Source organism: Littorina saxatilis, linkage group LG13 (genome assembly GCF_037325665.1).
Source record: "Littorina saxatilis isolate snail1 linkage group LG13, US_GU_Lsax_2.0, whole genome shotgun sequence".
Lineage (NCBI taxonomy): Eukaryota > Metazoa > Mollusca > Gastropoda > Littorinimorpha > Littorinidae > Littorina > Littorina saxatilis.
In genome coordinates, this window is record NC_090257.1 from 38916994 (window position 1) to 38936760 (window position 19767).

The window sequence follows — 19767 nt, forward strand, 5'->3', positions numbered from 1 at the left end:
TTCCTTTTTCTAGCGAAATTAATCAAAATGTCTGAGTTTTATTTCAAACACATTCGATCGTCTGTATGGAATACTCCAAAATATCCGTAATAAAGCAGATGTGTTTGCAAGCAGAGCTTTGCGATGAAACCGTTTATGTTAACACCGGGTAAATAGCTAAAATGTCGGAACAGATACCGACTAAAATAAAATTCACAACAGAAAGGTACTCCTCGTTTAAATCAAAAACAACAAAATCAGAACACGTAAAGTGGACAAGTTTAGGTACAAATGCAGTGCAACTCAATAAAGTTCATGTACAACACAATACAATACAATACAATACAATGCAATACAATACAATACAATACAATACAATACAATACAATGCAATACAATACAATACAATACAATACAATACAATACGTAATAATCAATGCAGTACAACACAATACGATACAATTCAATGCTATACAATACAACACAACACAACACACGCAAACTAAACAAAATAATAATAATACAACAAACACACAAATTATAAAACAAACCAAATCAAACAAAACAATAACAACAACAAAACCCTTTTTGTCTCTCATCAAAATGAGTACATCAAACATAAATGTTTACGCATCTGGAACAAAGATGATGTCCTTTCATCAGTAGTGGAAAACAATTAGTGAAAATATTGACATTGTAAAAACATCAATTTAAAACAGATTGCCAACGTTCCGAAATCACAATAAAAAACGAAAAATGTAAGTTTGTGGGTTGTTGAATTTTGAAATTGTTCTCGAAAAGATTCAAGTCTTTTTATCATATATCCCACTAACATATTTGTTGTTGTTATTTTGTATTATGCACATTTGTAGTTTTCTCGAAAACTTTCAGCTCTTTTCATCTTTATCTATCCCACTAAAGGATCCGCAGTGGGTCGCGTGCACTGACGACAGCTCAGCCTGCAGTTCCACAACATGTAGGCTGGGTTCTTCTCACACTCCCCTGATCTGGACCACCCTGGACAGTTGTCATTTTCGTCGTAGCAGTTGGACGGCGTACCTATTGGCCAGAAAACAGACTTTTGGCACGAAAACTTACACGGAAGCAAAGACTGCAGTGTACCATTGACGAATGATGTCCGCAATTGTTTGTGCTAAAGATTGTGCCTCGTTACGAGCAACAAGAAACTGAGCGCATATATCGTCATTGCGGCAAATTCTTTAGTTTAGTAATTTGTTAGTAGAGACATCGTTCATTAACGGTAGAAGTGTTGTTGGCTAGGAAACAGAGATGGGTACAACAACTCACTGCCAAGTGAAGTCTGCATTGCCTGTTGGCCAGAAAACAAATCAAGTCTGCAGTACTTCTTGGCAAGATCGCTGATTTGGGCACTGAAACTCGCTGTAAATTTTCCTTGTTTTTATGAGGACAGTAAACATTTTGAGTCTTTGAGTCTTTGTAAAGTAAAAAGTCTGCAGTGCTGGTTGGCCAGATAACAAAGTTGAGCACTGTAACTCGCTGTAAAGTCAAGTCTGCAGTGCCTGTTGGCCAGACAACTGATTTGGGCACTGAAACTCCCTGTAAAGGCAAGTCTGCAATGCCTGTTGGCCAGCCTAGATAACCGTGAGTTGGGCACTTCATCTGTTTGTGAAAATCAGTGTATGTTGGCCAACAATCAGAGATGAGCACATCAAAATCACTGCAAAGTGAAGTCTGCAGTGCTATGTTGTTATATTACATTATAAGGCACTGCCAATCACTGTATGCAGTGCCTATTGGTCAGACATATGCACTGAACATCACTATGAAATGGAGTCTGCAGTGCTTGACACGGTGGAAGGAATTCGCAAGGACCAAATGTTCTTGTTTTTCAGTTTTTGAAATGAACGATCGTTATCTTATGTGGACTTACAAACTTCGCAGCTCGCTTTGCAGTTGCCGTGCATGTATACAGGGTTGTCCTCGCACTCCCCATTCAAACGTTTCTGCAGACAGTCCACAGGGCGTGTGTCCTGACAGCTCGGGTCTTTGGTGTTCAGAGTTGCTGCACGTCGTCCACAAAAGTAAACTTCATACAATTAGTATTTCTGAAATGTACCTATTTGATGTTACGTTCACAAACACGCAGCAGGAGAAGAATAGAGGCTTCCATGTACTTGAGGACTTGTATAGAGACTGTAAATGCATTTGTTGTGGCTTCTACGATATACGTTGCATGTTGAATTCAGAAAGGTTTTTTTTTTCTCTCTCACGAAATTAGTATATGCCAGCATTCCAGAAATTGAGAATAGTTAATGCATTAAAGTGTGGTAGATAGAGCATGGTACGCTAAATGTATAAAACACAACTGCAAAATAGTGTGAAATTCAAACCGAAATAAGAACACTGAAACATTCTCGGATTAAGACAAATGTAGACCAACGCAGAGGAACCATCAGACACCTTGAAGACAAAACGACAGACAGACAGATTGACCGACAGGCTAATGGATTTAGTACAGGTATGGACATACGGACGGACGATTAGACGAACAGACAAAGACACATACATAATTACAGACAGATAGAGAGAGAGAGGGCTCATGAAATAACAAACCAAGGAATCCCATCCGAGCGCTTTGGTCATCACTGTTGCAGTTCATTTGGAGAACCTCATTGTTTTCCAATTCTGGAAAGTAAAGACAACAGTTTTATAGAAAAGCAACATTAATTATCAGTTTTTGTTAACACCGAAACAATAAAATCTTAACAGTTGCACAAGAGTATTGGTGTTAATCACAACTTTTTGTCTCGGACGTTTATAGTTGCACTGACATGTTTAAGCATGATGGTTGTCGTGAAATATAACAGCGATTTTAAATGCTGTGTGTGTTTTCAGTGTTGGGTAAAATTAAGCAAAGCCAGAACCTCACAAAAATCATTAAAAGGAAATAAGAAAACAAACAAAAATGTACAGATAGGTCAAACAACCAGGCGACCAAATGATTGTCCGACTGACGGTAAGGGAAAGAAAACAAGTCGCGTAAGGCGAAAATACAATATTTAGTCAAGTAACTGTCGAACTCACAGAATGAAACTGAACGCAATGCCATTTTTCAGCAAGACCGTATACTCGTAGCATCGTCAGTCCACCGCTCATGGCAAAGGCAGTGAAATTGACAAGAAGAGCGGGGTAGTAGTTGCGCTAAGAAGGATAGCACGCTTTTCTGTACCTCTCTTTGTTTTAACTTTCTGAGCGTGTTTTTAATCCAAACATATCATATCTATATGTTTTTGGAATCAGGAACCGACAAGGAATAAGATGAAAGTGTTTTTAAATTGATTTCAAAAATTTAATTTTGATAATAATTTTTATATATTTAATTTTCAGAGCTTGTTTTTAATCCGAATATAACATATTTATATGTTTTTGGAATCAGCAAATGATGGAGAATAAGATAAACGTAAATTTGGATCGTTTTATAAATTTTTTTTTTTTTTTACAATTTTCAGATTTTTAATGACCAAAGTCATTAATTAATTTTTAAGCCACCAAGCTGAAATGCAATACCGAAATCCGGGATTCGTCGAAGATTACTTGACCAAAATTTCAACCAATTTGGTTGAAAAATGAGGGCGTGACAGTGCCGCTTCAACTTTCACGAAAAGCCGGATATGACGTCATCAAAGACATTTATCAAAAAAATGAAAAAAACGTATGGGGATTTCATACCCAGGAACTCTCATGTCAAATTTCATAAAGATCGGTCCAGTAGTTTAGTCTGAATCGCTCTACACACACACACAGACACACACACACACACGCACACACGCACACACGCACATACACCACGACCCTCGTTTCGATTCCCCCTCGATGTTAAAATATTTAGTCAAAACTTGACTAAATATAAAAAGAGAAACAACAGAACTACCGTTTTTCCCGTCTTAATACAGACACAGGCGTAAGCACAAGCACACACACACACACACACACACACACACACACACACACACACACACACACACACACACACACACACACACACACACACACACACACACACATACACACACTCACACACGCACACACTCACGCACACACAAACACACACACCACACACACATACAAACACACACACACACACACACACACACACACACACACACTAACAAACTAACACACTAACACGTATACTAAGGGCATCCAGGAAAACCTCGAAGGTACACTTGATTTGGAGGAGCGGTCCATCGCAAGGGTGTTGAGGAAAACGTGATAGTGTCTGGATAGGAGATGTTCGGAAAAAACTCTCTCTGGTTTGTATAAGTTTTGAAAGAGTGAATAGCTTTGCCTTAAGTGGGACAAATAAATGCACACGTGCTTCTTGTCCACATATTTACGACACACCCCTCGCTTGTGATTGGATAAGGAGGATAAGGATAAGGATAAGGATAAGATTTTATATAGTCCTGTGAGGTTACCCTCATGGAAATTCGGGCTGCTTTCTCCCTGGGGAAAGCGAGCTGCCATACAGTATACGGCGCTACCCATATTTTTTTTCCTGCATGCGTGTATTCATGTTTCCAATCCCTGAGACTTTCGCTGTGAACTTGGGTTCTTTATCGTGCGCATGCGTGCACACGGGGGTGTTCGGCCACCGAGGAGAGTCTGCACAAAGTTGACTCTGGGAAATAAATCCCTCGTCGAACGTGGGGATCGAACCCACGCCGATAGTGACAACTGGTTTTGAAGCCAGCGCCGCTACCGACTGAGCTATTTCCCCGCTCGTGAATGGTGTGTCCATGTAAAAGCAAAGGTACTCACTCTTTATCAACCCATACAAACCCGATAGAGTTTTTGTTTTCGGAAATCGTCTATTGAAGGAAGGTCTACACACGAAAACCTTGACACTATCTTCCAATTATTCATACCCACCATAAGGAGACAGAAAAGGCAACATCCTCACCTCTAGTCGATTCACATCGCTTCAAGTATGTATTGTTGCAAGGAAAGGCCTCCTGGATGAGCTTGAACAGGGCAGGATCGTAGTCTCGCAGCTTGTCCCTCGTAGCAATATCATTGTGGATTCCATTGCCGCCCGGTGGGCCTATAGTGTTGACGTTGAAATAGCTCTGTACTCCTTCAGCCTGCACACGATAAAGATCCCAGTTTCACAATGAAAGTCTCTGGCCTTGGAAGCGTGAACACAAAAAAGCAGAAAAAGGAAAACATGAATTGCGCTTTTTCTGGCAAATTGAAAACACCCCGAAATGTCCATGAGGGTAACCTAGCTCAAGGGACTGTTTGATAGTTTATCCTTATCATATGACTAATAATTGTACTTCTTTTGTTCGTTTGGTTGTTGTGTTGTTTCTGTTTTCACACAAACACATACATACATACATACGTACATACATACATACATACATGCATACATACATACATACATACATACATACATACATACATACATACATACATACATACATACATACATACATACATACATACATACATACATACATACATACATACATAAATACATACATACATACATACATACATACATACATACATACTGACTTTATGACACACTCACTCACACACACACCAACACACACACACACACACACACACACACACACACACACACACACACACACACACACACACACACACGTATACCATATCTACAGCAATGGTCCGCCAATCAACAAAAAACAGTCTAAACAAGTCGCGTAAGGCGAAATTACTACATTATTTTAGTCAAGCTGTTGAACTCACAGAATGAAACTGAACGCACTGCATTTTTTCACAATGACCGTAGTCCGCCGCTTGTGCATAACGGAGTGAAACTGACGAGCCTGTTCAGCGCGGTAAGTGGTTTCGCTGTGCTGCATAGCACGCTTTTCTGTACCTCTCTTCGTTTTAAATTTCTGAGCGTATTTTTAATCATCCAAACGTATCATATCTATATGTTTTTGGAATCAGGAACCGACAAGGAATAAGATGAAATTGTTTTTAAATCGATTTCGGAAATTTAATTTTGATCATAATTGTTATATTTTTAATTTTCAGAGCTTGTTTTTAATCCAAATATAACATATTTATATGTTTTTGGAATCAGGAAATGATGTAGAATAAGATGAACGTAAATTTGGATCGTTTTATATGAAAAAAACATTTATTACAATTTTCAGATTTTGAATGACCAAAGTCATTAATTAATTTTTAAGCCACCAAGCTGAAATGCAATACCGAAGTCCGGCCTTCGTCGAAGATTGCTTTATAAAAATTTCAATCAATTTGATTGAAAAATGAGGGTGTGACAGTGCCGCCTCAACTTTTACAAAAAGCCGGATATGACGTCATCAAAAGTATTTATCGAAAAAAAGAAAAAAAGATCCGGGGATATCATTCCCAGGAACTCTCATGTAAAATTTCATAAAGATCGGTCCAGTAGTTTGGTCTGAATCGCTCTACACACACACACACACACACACACACACACACACACACACACACACACACACACACACACACACACACACACACACACACACACACACACACACACACACACACACACACATACACCACGACCCTCGTGTCGATTCCCCCTCTATGTTAAACGAAAATACAACATTTAGTCAAGTAGCTGTCGAACTCACAGAATGAAACTGAACGCAATGCAACGCAGCAAGACCGTATACTCGTAGCATCGTCAGTCCACCGCTCACGGCAAAGGCAGTGAAATTGACAAGAAGAGCGGGGGAGTAGTTGCGCTAAGAAGGATAGCACGCTCTTCTGTACCTCTCTTCGTTTTAACTTTCTGAGCGTGTTTTTAATCCAAACATATTATATCTATATGTTTTTGGAATCAGGAGCCGACAAGGAATAAGATGAAAGTGTTTTTAAATTGATTTCGAAAATTTAATTTTGATAATAATTTTTATATATTTAATTTTCAGAGCTTGTTTTTAATCCAAATATAACATATTTATATGTTTTTGGAATCAGCAAATGATGGAGAATAAGATGAACGTAAATTTGGATCGTTTTATAAAACATTTCTTTTTTTTACAATTTTCAGATTTTTAATGACCAAAGTCATTAATTAATTTTTAAGCCACCAAGCTGAAATGCAATACCGAAGTCCGGGCTTTGTCGAACATTACTTGACCAAAATTTCAACCAATTTGGTTGAAAAATGAGGGCGTGACAGTGCCGCCTCAACTTTCACGAAAAGCCGGATATGACGTCATCAAAGACATTTATCAAAAAAATGAAAAAAAAGTATGGGGATTTCATACCCAGGAACTCTCATGTCAAATTTCATAAAGATCGGTCCAGTAGTTTAGTCTGAATCGCTCTACACACACACACACAGACAGACACACACACACACACACACACACGCACGCACATACACCACGACCCTCGTCTCGATTCCCCCCTCTACGTTAAAACATTTAGTCAAAACTTAACTAAATGTAAAAAGCATGAATTCGTCAACACGCTGACAGACAACACACCCAGTATTCCATGGCGTTGGTGGCAGCGTACGTGTTGTCCCACAGACCAGTGTCATTGGCGTTACGAAAGGCGTTATTGACGGCCTGTCTGAAGCCAGGGATGACTACCCACGCAGCAATTTGATCCACAGCGTGGGCAGATTCGTGAAGGAAAATGTCCTCGGGATGATATCGGTCGTTCCTGAATAGATGTGTTGGTCTTAGCAATGGCAAAAATAGCATCGGAAGGGACACGACACGAACCAATTTTCCCTGCAATAGGATTATAAAGTAAATGAAATGATACAGTTGTAGTGGCAGCAGCAGCGAATTAACTGCGACCAAAGTTTGCAAGGACTACGATCATGGCATGCATAATCAGTGTTGTAATTCTTTGTTGTATTGGGTATTTACCGTACAGGACCCAGTTTACAGATCATAAATATATATATCGTAAAGTACCTTGTAAGCACCCAGTATCGAGTTATCGCCCAACCCCAACTTTCGGTCAAACTCTGTGTACCAGGTAGTAAACGCCCACCCCTAACGTTTGAATCAGAGGTGTCAATATCTTCTTTTTACATTTAGTCAAGTTTTGACTAAATGTTTTAACATCGAGGGGGAATCGAAACGAGGGTCGTGGTGTATGTGTGTGCGTGTGTGCGTGTGTGCGTGCGTGCGTGTGTGCGTGCGTGTAGAGCGATTCAGACCAAACTACTGGACCGATCTTTATGAAATTTGACATGAGAGTTCCTGGGTATGATATCCCCGAACGTTTTTTTCCTTTTTTTGATAAATGTCTTTGATGACGTCATATCCGGCTTTTCGTGAAAGTTGAGGCGGCACTGTCACGCTCTCATTTTTCAACCAAACTGGTTGAAATTTTGATCAAGTAGTCTTCGACGAAGCCCGGACTTCGGTATTGCATTTCAGCTTGGTGGCTTAAAAATTAATTGATGACTTTGGTCATTAAAAATCTGAAAATTGTAAAAAAAAAAAAAAATTCTAAAACGATCCAAATTTACGTTCATCTTATTTTCCATCATTTGCTGATTCCAAAAACATATAAATATGTTATATTTGGATTAAAAACAAGCTCTGAAAATTAAATTTATAAAAATTATTATCAAAATTAAATTTTCGAAATTAATTTAAAAACACTTTCATCTTATTTCTTGTCGGTTCCTGATTCCAAAAACATATAGATATGATATGTTTGGATTAAAAACACGCTCAGAAAGTTAAAACAAAGAGAGGTACAGAAAAGCGTGCTATCCTTCTCAGCGCAAGTACTACCCCGCTCTTCCTGTCAATTTTACTGCCTTTGCTGTGCGCGGTGGACTGACGATGCTACGAGTATACGGTCTTGCTGCGTTGCATTGCGCTCAGTTTCATTCTGTGAGTTCGACAGCTACTTGACTAAATGTTGTATTTTCGCCTTACGCGACTTGTTTTATTTGATTTTTTTAATATATATATTTTTTTTTTAAAGATTTACAGTCTGTTGCAGACATTTCCACCCAACGGAACAATGACGAGTCTCTAGGAGACAGCCATACCGTTCGAAATGCATACAGTGAGATTTGATTTTAGGTAGGGACATTAGGATGCTGTGCTATTCTTACTACTGATTGTATGATTTATTGTTAATTTGCAGCATGTTTCAATGCAATCTTTGTCAATTTGAATACTGGTCAACACGCGTTTGCGTGAACATGTTTAAACATTTGTAAATCAAGACATCGCAAGCTATATTGTAAAATATGCAAATGTGCAGCGACTGCTTTGTCAAACACACAGATTTTGCGCAATTTCGTGTGTATGGAATACTTCTTCTTCTTCAGCGTTCCAGAATTGTCTGGTTACGTGTGAGCTCGTTTGCCCATTAATTTTGGGTTCCCCACAATATACTCTGAGAGCATAGTCAGCTCACTCCGCTTTCGTTGAGTAGGCATGATGGGTATTTTCGTGTTTCCATAACCCACCGATCTCCGACATGGATTACAGGATCTTTTCCGTGCGCACTTGGTCTTGTGCTTGCGTGTACACACGAAGGGAGTTAAGTCACTAGCAGGTCTGCACATAATAGGAGATAATGACCTGGGAGATCAGAAAAATCTCCACTCTTAAGCCACCAGGCGGCAGCGACCGGGATTCGAACTCACGACCTCTCGATTAGGAGGCCGACGTCTTACCACCACGCCACTGTGCCCGTCACATGGAATACGATATATTGCTCTTCGGAAATACAACGATTGGACAGTTTTCTATCTTTACATGACAACAAATATTGAAGTGCATAAATGCTCGCCTCCTCCCTGGGCCCCTTAGCAAAACACACACTGATGTCTGAGAGAGTATATATTCGCTCCCAAGTGTAAATTCGCAATTTAACACTCACAGGCTCTTTCCAACCATATAATTATTATACCTTTGGCACAAAAGATTCTCTTCAGCTCCAGTCGTCAACGGCATCGCCCAAGAACCTTCCAAACCTCGTGCCCGTGTATTCCAAAATGGATCCATTGTGCTGAACTCTGGGAAGTCCAACGTCACTTCCGTAGCGCTCATGAGGGCGAAGCGACCTCCCAGTTTGTAAAACATGGCGCGGATTCCGGAATAGCCGGCGAACAAAAATCTCACCGTGTAGCAGGCCCTTTTGAGAGCGTCGTCCGTGATGTTGGACGTACCTGCATGCCACAAGAAATTGTTGAGCAGAGCTATGTTGTGGGAACTTACAAAAATAATACAAAAATCAAAAATTAACACAAAACGACAATTGGTATATCAAATAAGATGTTTCGAGCAATCAAGAAAACATTAATTTCCAAACTGTTTTCCCCAAGTACGGTAACCTACGGTTCTCTCCATAAAGATCCAGAAGAAAAGGATAAGGATAAGGATCATGTGTCATAATTGCAATCCAGTGAAGTTACCCTCGAGGTAAATAGGGCTGCTTTCTCACCGGGAAATAACAGTATGCGTGTATTCATGTTTCCTAGCCATGAGACTCCCTTGTGAGTGTATCGCGCGCATACGTGCACACGGGGGCGTATTGACACCGAGGAGAGTCTGCACAAAATTGACTCTGGGAAATAAATCTCTCGCCGAACGTGGGGGTCGAACCCACGCCGAAAGCGAAAAATGGATTCAATCCAGCGCCACTACCGATTGAGCTGTATATCGCAGCCCACTTACGATTTAATTGGAGATGAAAGCTACCTCCTCGCATCTTACCCGTATCAAATCAATAAAGATGGGTGCAATGGCCCAGTGAATAGGGCGCCTTCTATGCGGAAGGTCGCGTGTTCGAATCCCGGCTGCGCCAGGTGGGCTTAGGGTAGAGTTTTTACCGAACTCCCAGGACAACGTATGTGCCTTATACCCCGTCGAGTGTACACGCAATCACAAGATCAAGTGCACACGGAAAAGATCCTATAATCCATATCAGAGGTCGGTGGATTAAAAAAACACGAAAATACCCAGCATGCCTCCCCCGAAAGCGGCGTATGGATGCCTTAATGGCGGGATAAAAACGGTAATAACAGTGCCACACTATTGACACCCTAGAATTCGAGTGTCGATTCTCCACCGAATTAATCAATATAAAGAAATAATGGTTTGGATTTAACTGAGAGCTTTTGATGCTTAAAAAAGAAGATAATTATGTAAAGGCCAAACGGTTAGGAGGGGAAAAGCTACGACAACTTCATATCACCTGTGTTGTCATGCAGCTCCGCCCCCCCCCCCAACCCCTACCCGCACCCCCGCCCAACCTGCTACCCGCCCCCCCCCCCCCTCACAAAAACAAACCCACAAAAAACCCGTGAAGTAAATTAAAAAAAAGGCAAATTTAAAAACTAAATAAGTAAATAAATTGTATGACTAGTATGGTTTATGAATGTCACACAACTGGCGAGACGTGTATGCTTATGGAGTCACATATAGATCGACGTCAATTTTTTTTTCTTCTAATAAACCATTAAATTACATATTCTTACTCCGAATCACATGATTAGCATTGACACACTTGGAGATGCCAAGGTCTGATAAAAGCTACCCGTCTAGGTATAAGGGAAGCAACCCCAACTAAAAAAGTGACAGCACCACTAACACGTGGCGTTTGCTATGTTGACGTTTTTTCGTCCGTTCTCGGACGCTTAACGCTTTTGTAGTGTATGGTTTAGCTGCCTTTGGCGGCTACAACGCTTGTGTTAGCTTGTTTGCTTGCTTGCTTCTGAAATGTTTGCGTCCGTACGGACTTGGTTAATTTCAGTAGTTGCGGCTTCCTCCTTGGTTGCCATTTTTCGCTAGCATGTAGTTTTTTGCTATGTTGATGTTTTCGTCCGTCCTCGGACGCTTAACGCTTCTGTAGCTTGTTGTTTAGCTGCATTTCGTAGCTACTACGCTTGTATTAGTGTTTGCGTGCTTGCTTCTGTAATGTTTGCGTCCTTTCAGACTTAGCTATTTTCAGTGGTTGTGGCTTCCTTCTTGGTCGCCATCTTTCGCTAGCACGTTGTTGTTTGCTATGCTTATTTTCGTCCGTACTCGGACGCTTAACTCTTTGTATAGCTTGTTGTTTAGCTGCCTTTGGTAGCTCCTAAGCCGGTTTTAGCTGCCCTCTTTGCTTGCTTCTGAAATGTTTGTGTCCGTTCGGACTTTGCTAGTTTCAGTTGTTTGTTTATTTTTCTCTGGGCCTTATCATGGCCGTCTATGAGAATTAGAGGGAGCTAAGGCTGAGGGTTAGGGCTTGGGCACTGCTAAGCTCTAATCCTCAGTATCCTCTTCTTTTGAAGAACTCTATCGTTGTCGTTTTGGCACAGGTTTAAGAATTTTTTACGTTTTTCTGTGCCGATTTCTGCTACGGACGATTGGCCGTCTGGCTCTCTGCCGTCCGTCTTTGCCTCTAGGCTGTCGCTTTACGTATACGAATACGAATACTTTATTATCTCATACAGAGAATTTCAGTGTCGTTTTACGACTATTTCGGCTCCAGAGTCTAGTGCTCTGGGGCCTAATCTTATCTTTTGCTTATTTCCAGAAATAGATTCCCTCGTTTGCGAGGCTTTGCCGCGGCGGACATCGTCGCCAGCTCTGCCCCCCGCCTGGGGGTTAGGCGACGTTCTCTCCTTGGTGTCTTTTGATGCCTGTGCCTTCAGACTCCGGGTCTTCTAGGGTTCAGGCTGCTGTCCGCCGTGACTTTTCTGGACGGTCCCGCGGGGACCTTCTTCTCCTCTTCCTGGCCGGCATTTGTTGCCTTCCGCTTGCGGTAGCGCAACGGTGCATGTCCCTCCGGGGATCAGGTCACAGCAAGGTTAGTGTCTGCAGCAGCCGTTTACGGCAGCTGCTCTTCCGGTTCCCGGAAGCAGAGGTTCACCGGCTAGTGCACAGGCTACTGTCACGTCCGGTAGAGCTTCGACTTACGTCAGCAGTCGTCCGCGACAGCTGCTTCCAGCTTTAGCCGGAAGTAAGAGGTTCACCGGCTAGTGCACAGACTACTGTCACGTCCGGTTCGAGCTTCGACTTACGTCAGCAGTCGTCCGCGACAGCTGCTTCCAGCTTTTGCCGGAAGTAAGAGGTTCACCGGCTAGTGCACAGACTACTGTCACGTCCGGTTCGAGCTTCGACTTACGTCAGCAGTCGTCCGCGACAGCTGCTTCCAGCTTGGGCCGGAAGTAAGAGGTTCACCGGCTAGTGCACAGACTACTGTCACGTCCGGTTCGAGCTTCGACTTACGTCAGCAGTCGTCCGCGGCAGCTGCTTCTGGCTCCGGCCGGAAGTAAAAGGTGTTTGACTTAAGGTCAAACAGGTCATTCCTTGAGTGCACAGGCTACTGTCACTTCCGGTTTGACTCAAGGTCATACAGGTCATTCCTTGAGTGCACAGGCTACTGCCACTTCGGGTTTGACTGAAGGTCATACAGGTCATTCCTCGGGTGCACAGGCTACTGTCACTTCCGGTGTGAATCAAGGTCTTACAGGTCATTCCTCGAGTGCACAGGCTACTGTCACTTCTGGTTTGACTCAAGGTCATACAGGTCATTCCTCGAGTGCACAGGCTACTGTCACTTCCGGTTCGACTAAAGGTCATACAGGTCATTCCTCGAGTGCACAGGCTACTGTCACTTCCGGTTCGACTAAAGGTCATACAGGTCATTCCTCGGGTGCACAGACTATTGTCACTTCTGGTTTGAATCAAGGTCATACAGGTCATTCTTCGAGTGCACAGGCTACTGTCACTCCCGGTGACTCAAGGTCATACAAGTCATTCCTTGAGTGCACAGGCTACTGTCACTTCTGGTTTGACTGAAGGTCATACAGGTCATTCCTCGAGTGCACATACTACTGTCACTTTCGGTTTGACTCAAGGTCATATCTACGGGTTTCTGGGCTTCAGCCCTCACTCTGTGCAGCAACAGATCTGGCATTGCGCTGCTGTTTCAGCTGCCCTTCCGACTCTGCACGGATTTTCCGGTTCATTTCCTGCAGCTTCCTCTGGATCGTCAGGGAACGTTGGACACGGTTTGCCCTTCGGGCATACGGGCCTCTGACCTCAGGCGAGCCAGCAGCTGCCACACACTTTGGTGGTGGGTTCGGCTGATCCCCTCACTCCCTGGCCTTCGGTTTTCGATGCCCCTCATCCTCCTCTTAGTCAGGGGTGAGGTTGGGCCGTTGACTGGCGGAAAAGGGGCTTCAGGCTCCGGCCTCCCCCGCTCAGCGTCTGTAAACCTCTCCTGCGCAGGCTTCTTCTTTCGGGACATTAGCGGCTCAGCGGAAGTTACCTTTGCCCAAGACGTCCCGGAATTTGCTGTCGTCTTTTGCCCTTCCGCGTGCACCTTTGCCGGTCACGCCGGAACTTCTTCTTTGGGGAACGATTCGGGTCCCCTGCTCTCTGAGCAGACTCTCTTCCCCTCTGAGGAAGTGGGCAGACAGCTTTTGGAACTTGCTTCCATTTCGGAGACACCCCTTTACGGAGTCCTTGGCGCCCTTTCCACTCAGTAAAGAGCAGGACGCAGGGGATGCTTTCTCCACCTTTGCTAGGGCGAATTTAGAACAGAGGAGGCCTTCCTCTCTGCACAATGCTCATGCGGTCTCCTCGCCCATTCCTAGTTTATGAGGAATCAATGAGAGACACCCTTAGTTCTTCACCCTTGGTGGATGGGTCTCTCTTCGGCCTCCAAGGCCTCCTGGCCTCTAAGGCCTCCAAGGCCTCCCTGGCCTCCAAGGCCTCCTGGCCTCCAAGGCCTCCTGGCCTCCAAGGCCTCCTGGCCTCTGAGGCCTCCCTGGCCTCTAAGGCCTCCTGGCCTCCAAGGCCTCCTGGCCTCCAAGGCCTCCTGGCCTCTAAGGCCTCCCTGGCCTCTTGGCCTCCCTGGAGATAAAGACTTGTAGGGACCTTCAGGTCTCTTCTTTTGCTCTTCAAGCTTTGAAGCAGCAAAACAGGCTCTACCTAATGCAGACTCAGCCCTTTCAGGCTAAGTCCTCAGCTCAGGTTTATCCGGAGAGGTTCTTTCTTTCACAGACGTCATAGTCTGTGTTTTTTAGAACAACAGCCGGTATTAGGGTATCCGGGTTTTTTAGCCTCGGCTGGTGCAACAGCCATTCCATCCATTGGTGGTGGTGGTTGTTGTTTGCTCTTATGGACTCGGTCCTAGTGGGTCTTTCGCCGAGTTTGACTCTGTCCTTCTCTAGCGATCGGACTTGTTCTGGTGTTTCGTCCAAACTTAAAGGGATAGTATCCGCCGGGAAAAGGCCTTCAGATCGCTTTCAAAGCATCACCGTAAGATTCTACGTTACAAATAATGCTACCATCCATGAGGAATAACTTAACTTTGCAAATTCAACAGTTTTGATAGCTAATTAATTGTCGTAACAGAATCCAAGGAAAGAGCACTCTTGTAATGGTTGGGTGATTTCCCTTGTCAAATGTGTCAACAATGGTGTCTTCCTGCGATCATTGTAGTCTGAAAGTGAAAAGGTAAGTGTTAACGTTGTCTGACAGGAAATAAAGCTTTCAATAGGACAAGTCAGTATCAGTGTACAAGTTGCTCTCAGCAGGACTGCAAATGAATCGATCGATGCGAGTCAAAAAGCCCTGTAGCACTCAAAATGATTCGCCCTGACGAAGATCATACTCGTACTTTAACTTTGTTTGGGAGCAGTACTCATTCAGATTATCTTGGACATATGGTGTTGCCTGTTGGTGATCATTTCAAATATATGTCTCTAAAGTTGCGCTTTTACCTATAAGCTTATGCATTTGTTTCAAATTCCATTCATGTCACTGATCGAACACAGGGAACAGTAAACGTGCGAGAGTTCGAAGCAAAGCGCATTCATGTTTCAGACAAATAGAGAGCTCTGAAAATTATGTCTTTTCTCATAATAGTAACCCAAAAGAGAAGAAATTATACTTATCCCTCTGAACAATGTCGAGGATATCAGTGTCTTGTGCATTTGTTGTGTGTGTGTGTGTGTGTGTGTGTGTGTGAGAGAGACTTGTATCACTGTGTGTGTGTGTCACAGTGTGTGCATGAATGTGACTGTGTGTGTGTGTCACTGTGTGCATGAGTGTGATTATGTGTGTGTGTGTGTATTATGCTTGTGATATAATCACATATATATATATATAAATTGTATTTTTGTATACATGTGGAAAAAAGAGTACAAACTACACTGTTGTGTGCGTGAACGTTGTGTGCCAGCTGTCAAAACTCAAGTGAGCTTTTCCTGATTATGATTGAAGTTTGCTACAAATAACTCATTAACTGTAAGGGAGATTGATTAATATATAGTGTATTCTTTTCAAGCATTTGTCTTTATTTTCAGGCTATGGAAGTTTTACATTCAAAACAACAAGCGGCCAGGCTGCTCGTTCAACTTCAAGAGAAAAGTGCACATCGAGGCAGGATAGGGAGAGGAATTAGCAGAGGTGTGAGCTAATGCAGAGGCAAGGACTGGTCCAAGTCTTCTCAAACTGAAATTGGTTTGCTGGGCAAGGGGAAGGCTGATCCGAATAACAATTTGAAGGTAAGTGAGGACTAGTTATACTTATAATATTAATAGATACTTTCTTTGTGTGCAGGAGTTAAAAGAAAAAGACTTATGATGTTAGAGCCAAGGGTAATTTTGTGAATTCCAATTGAGTGCTATCACAGAAAATGAAGAAATTACATTCATCCAACTGAACAATGTCAAGAAAATCAGTGCGTGTTGTGTATTTGTTATGTGTGGATGTGTGTGTGTTTTAGGAATGTAATGTGTGCAGAAAATAAGTAAAATTGTGTGTAAGTGGGTGTGTAAATAGTGGTCTGGGTGGCCCAAAAAACAATTTGAAGGTGAATCAGGACTATAGTTATAAGTACTTTCTCTCACTGCTTCCCCCCTCAACCCCCACACCTCCTCCAAACTCAATCAATCGAGTAAGTACCTTTTTATTCTGCAAGATTTGTGAGGTCGAAGACTTTGTTACAGGGTATACCAAATAATGACTAACGGTGAGGATTTTAGGTCTCAGTCACAAATTACATTACCGGTGCTTTTTTTTTTCATTCCAGGGAATGTGTGTATTTCCTGGTTTCAAAAAATATTGAAAAAGAATGAAAATTCAGCTTCAGCATCCAGATTTTGTCAGGATATTTTGTGCAGTTATATTTCAGTACCCACAACCTTTTAGTGTCTCATAAAGGGAAATAAATGAACAGTCCTCACAATTAGGGTGCTGTACCGTGAACCCCCCCTTTTAAAAACCTTTACAATTCAAGATCTCCCCTATATTTAGACCTTGCTTTTCAGATTTTCTGGTCATAACCTATGAAAATTCACCTTCATTTTAAGACTTCCTGCTTTTTAATACCTGATTTTATTAGATTTTGGGATATCGTAAAAGGGGGTTCCACTGTAATATGAATTCTGTTTTAGCTACACCTGTATGCTGTTTGTAAAGAAGGATATTTTACAGATTGAGGGGATCATTTCTGCCTCCATAATGATCGTTATGATCTGACACATTGGCTAACAGATTCCATGATCATGCTGTTATGTAGAAAGTCATAATAATGTGTAGGTTTTTGAATTGTGTCTGCTTTGCAGTTCAAATAGATGTCTGCCTTCCTGTTCAATTTTTTTTTTAAAACAAGACAATCCCTGAAGCACATTTTCCAACCACATGTCAAACAGCAGTTCTGCTTAGCTTGAAACATCAGTATTGAATAATTATATCAAATTGACCTTTTTGCGGTTGAGCACTTGACAGATGCTGCTACAATACCTCTTGTAGAGAAAAAATTTAGAGATACAGTGGAGCCCTTTTAAGATATATATGTATATACAGCAAACTCAATCAAAGAAAAGCAGAATGTCTTAGAATAGAGGTTATAAACAGGAATCTGAGAAAGTAGTGTCTTTTAAGACAAATGTTGTTGTGTTTTTTTTAAAGGGGGGGGGGGCAAAGTTAGGGTTTCACTGTACAATGCAATGGCAAACTGGGCATTCATTCCAAGTAGCTAAAGATGTGTAACTGACACTTTTGCTCGTCAGGAGCACTAGAACAGTCACATTTTCAGAATGCTAAGTGTGTCAGAATGCTAAAAATCTGGAAAGCCAATGCCCACAAGTATATCCCATCCCCCCTCTCCCACCCACCACCACCTTTTACTCACACTTGCAATCCATTACGTACATGAATAGATTACAAACACTCTTTTGTAACTCTTTATTTTCACACTTTTTCTTGCATTTGGTTAATTTTTTCAACCCTTTTCGAAGTTTGAATTAAGTGTCTTCACTGATGGGTGATTTTCTGTTTATGCTCCAGGACTTCAAGGCACTGGTGCTTGATGACAGCAGGCTCCTACTGGCCCACACACAAAGAAGAGATTGAAGATGCCCTGGTCCTGGAAGAAGAAGAGGGAAAGATCAATAAAGCCAAACGATACGCATCATTCAGAGTTATATTGAGGAAAGATATTGGCTATTCGGGTGAAGGTGTAAGAGTTGCCATGTGCAGTTGCTGTGTATGGGTCATAGGAATGACATTATAGAGCCAACTGGCCAGAACACTGACTTTCTTCCTTGTTGCCTGCATTGGAGTACATTGTGGTGTTACAAAGTGCGTTTCTGTGTGGGTTGGTTTACACATGCTCTGTCACATTCCATATTAGACGGCCAGCTGAGACTACAAAATAGTGCATGTTTGTACATTAAAAAAACAATTAAAAGGAATTCTAACCAGAACCAATCGATACATAAATGTTATTTGTATTTTTGACCAAAATATGACATTTTACACACACCTTGACAGTCCTTGTTCACCTTGAGGAACACTGACTGTCTCAGTCTGTGTAAAATGTCATAATTTGGTCAAAAATACAAATAATGTATATTGTTTTTTGCTTTTTTAATGTACTGTAATCTACCTTGTTAGTACCTAGTAAACGCCCACCCCCAACATTTGGATCAGTGTTTGAACATATGTTGTGTGTGTGGTGTTTTTTTTATTATGTGCACAGTTCTGCACCTTGTAGAGACATTTTCATTCTAGAGAACGCTGACAGACAGCTATATATTTATTTATTTCATACTCTCGGCACTGGAGTATCTCTAGATAGCCCCTCAAAAAGAAGACGAGGGAGGGTCTTCTGAAGTTGAAGAGGTCTGCTTTCAGTGATTTCCAGGGAGCATGTGAAACGACCAGTGTTTGATAACACCATTTCCCTCTGAAAGATTTTAGCTTTCTAAAATAAACTTTCCCCTTTCTTCGTCACATCAATGTCTTGGATCAGTATCAAAGACTGACAGAATGACTATTCATTTCGTGTTTTTTAGGATGTGTGTACATTCACTCTCACTGAATGAATTTTTGTGTTTGGTTTTTAGTGTTTTTTCTTTCTGTTTAGACACTTGCATATCAAGCGAAAGATACATACAGGGTGACTATTTGTGCATGGAAACAGCTGACATGAGCAATAAAGTGTGGGGAAGAGTCCTGAAAGTGTATTGATTAATGCGTTGAATTCACAGGTCTAGTAAAACTTGTGCAAAACAAATATATACAGGTGATGAAAAGTGCTCGAATTCCAAGAATAGTTTCATGTGTAGCACCTTTGAACTGTGCAGCGAGGATGTGTGCCTGTGGATTTGAGATCTACATGGAATAAAATAGACACTGTTCTTGACAATTGAGTATGTTTTTGTGTGCGCATGTTGTTTGGTTTATTGATAATAATTGACTTTTGGTCAAGATGTAACCATGAATTTCTGTAGCAAAGATGCAATGATAAAAATAGACAGAATATGAT

The 19767-nt window shown here is 41.8% G+C and overlaps 1 protein-coding gene and 2 long non-coding RNA genes across 10 annotated transcripts in view; 1 reads left to right on the forward strand and 2 right to left on the reverse strand.

Moving 5' to 3' along the window:
* Positions 1–547: 547 nt before the first annotated feature.
* Positions 548–13951, reverse strand: LOC138945897 (uncharacterized). Its single transcript, XM_070317417.1, has 7 exons — positions 13876–13951; positions 9904–10162; positions 7494–7674; positions 4925–5105; positions 2575–2646; positions 1892–2023; positions 548–1038 (listed from the first exon to the last, which is right to left on the reverse strand). The coding sequence occupies exons 1-7, from the start codon at positions 13949–13951 to the stop codon at positions 887–889; spliced, it is 1053 nt and encodes a 350-aa protein (XP_070173518.1). The 3' UTR covers positions 548–886.
* A 1242-nt stretch (positions 13952–15193) lies between these two features.
* On the forward strand, positions 15194–19752 carry LOC138945686 (uncharacterized). Its single transcript, XR_011449081.1, has 3 exons — positions 15194–15446; positions 16298–16498; positions 18285–19752. It is a non-coding gene; the product is annotated as an uncharacterized lncRNA (long non-coding RNA).
* The window catches only part of LOC138945685 (uncharacterized), a 3371-nt gene continuing 1771 nt past the window's right edge, over positions 18168–19767 (reverse strand). For all 8 annotated transcript variants that reach the window (XR_011449077.1, XR_011449074.1, XR_011449075.1 and 5 more), the window contains one exon: positions 18168–18363. This is a non-coding gene — a long non-coding RNA (uncharacterized lncRNA). The remainder of the gene's footprint in view (positions 18364–19767) is intronic.

Coding starts and splice junctions, on each gene's coding strand:
- LOC138945897 (XM_070317417.1), bottom strand. CDS start 13,951: ATGAACCGGAAAATCCGTGCAGAGTCGGAAGGGCAGCTGAAACAGCAG. Junction 7,675..9,903: donor GAGAATCTTTTGTGCCAAAG/GTATAATAATTA, acceptor ACATCTATTCAG/GAACGACCGATATCATCCCG. Junction 2,647..4,924: donor GCGATGTGAATCGACTAGAG/GTGAGGATGTTG, acceptor TTTACTTTCCAG/AATTGGAAAACAATGAGGTT.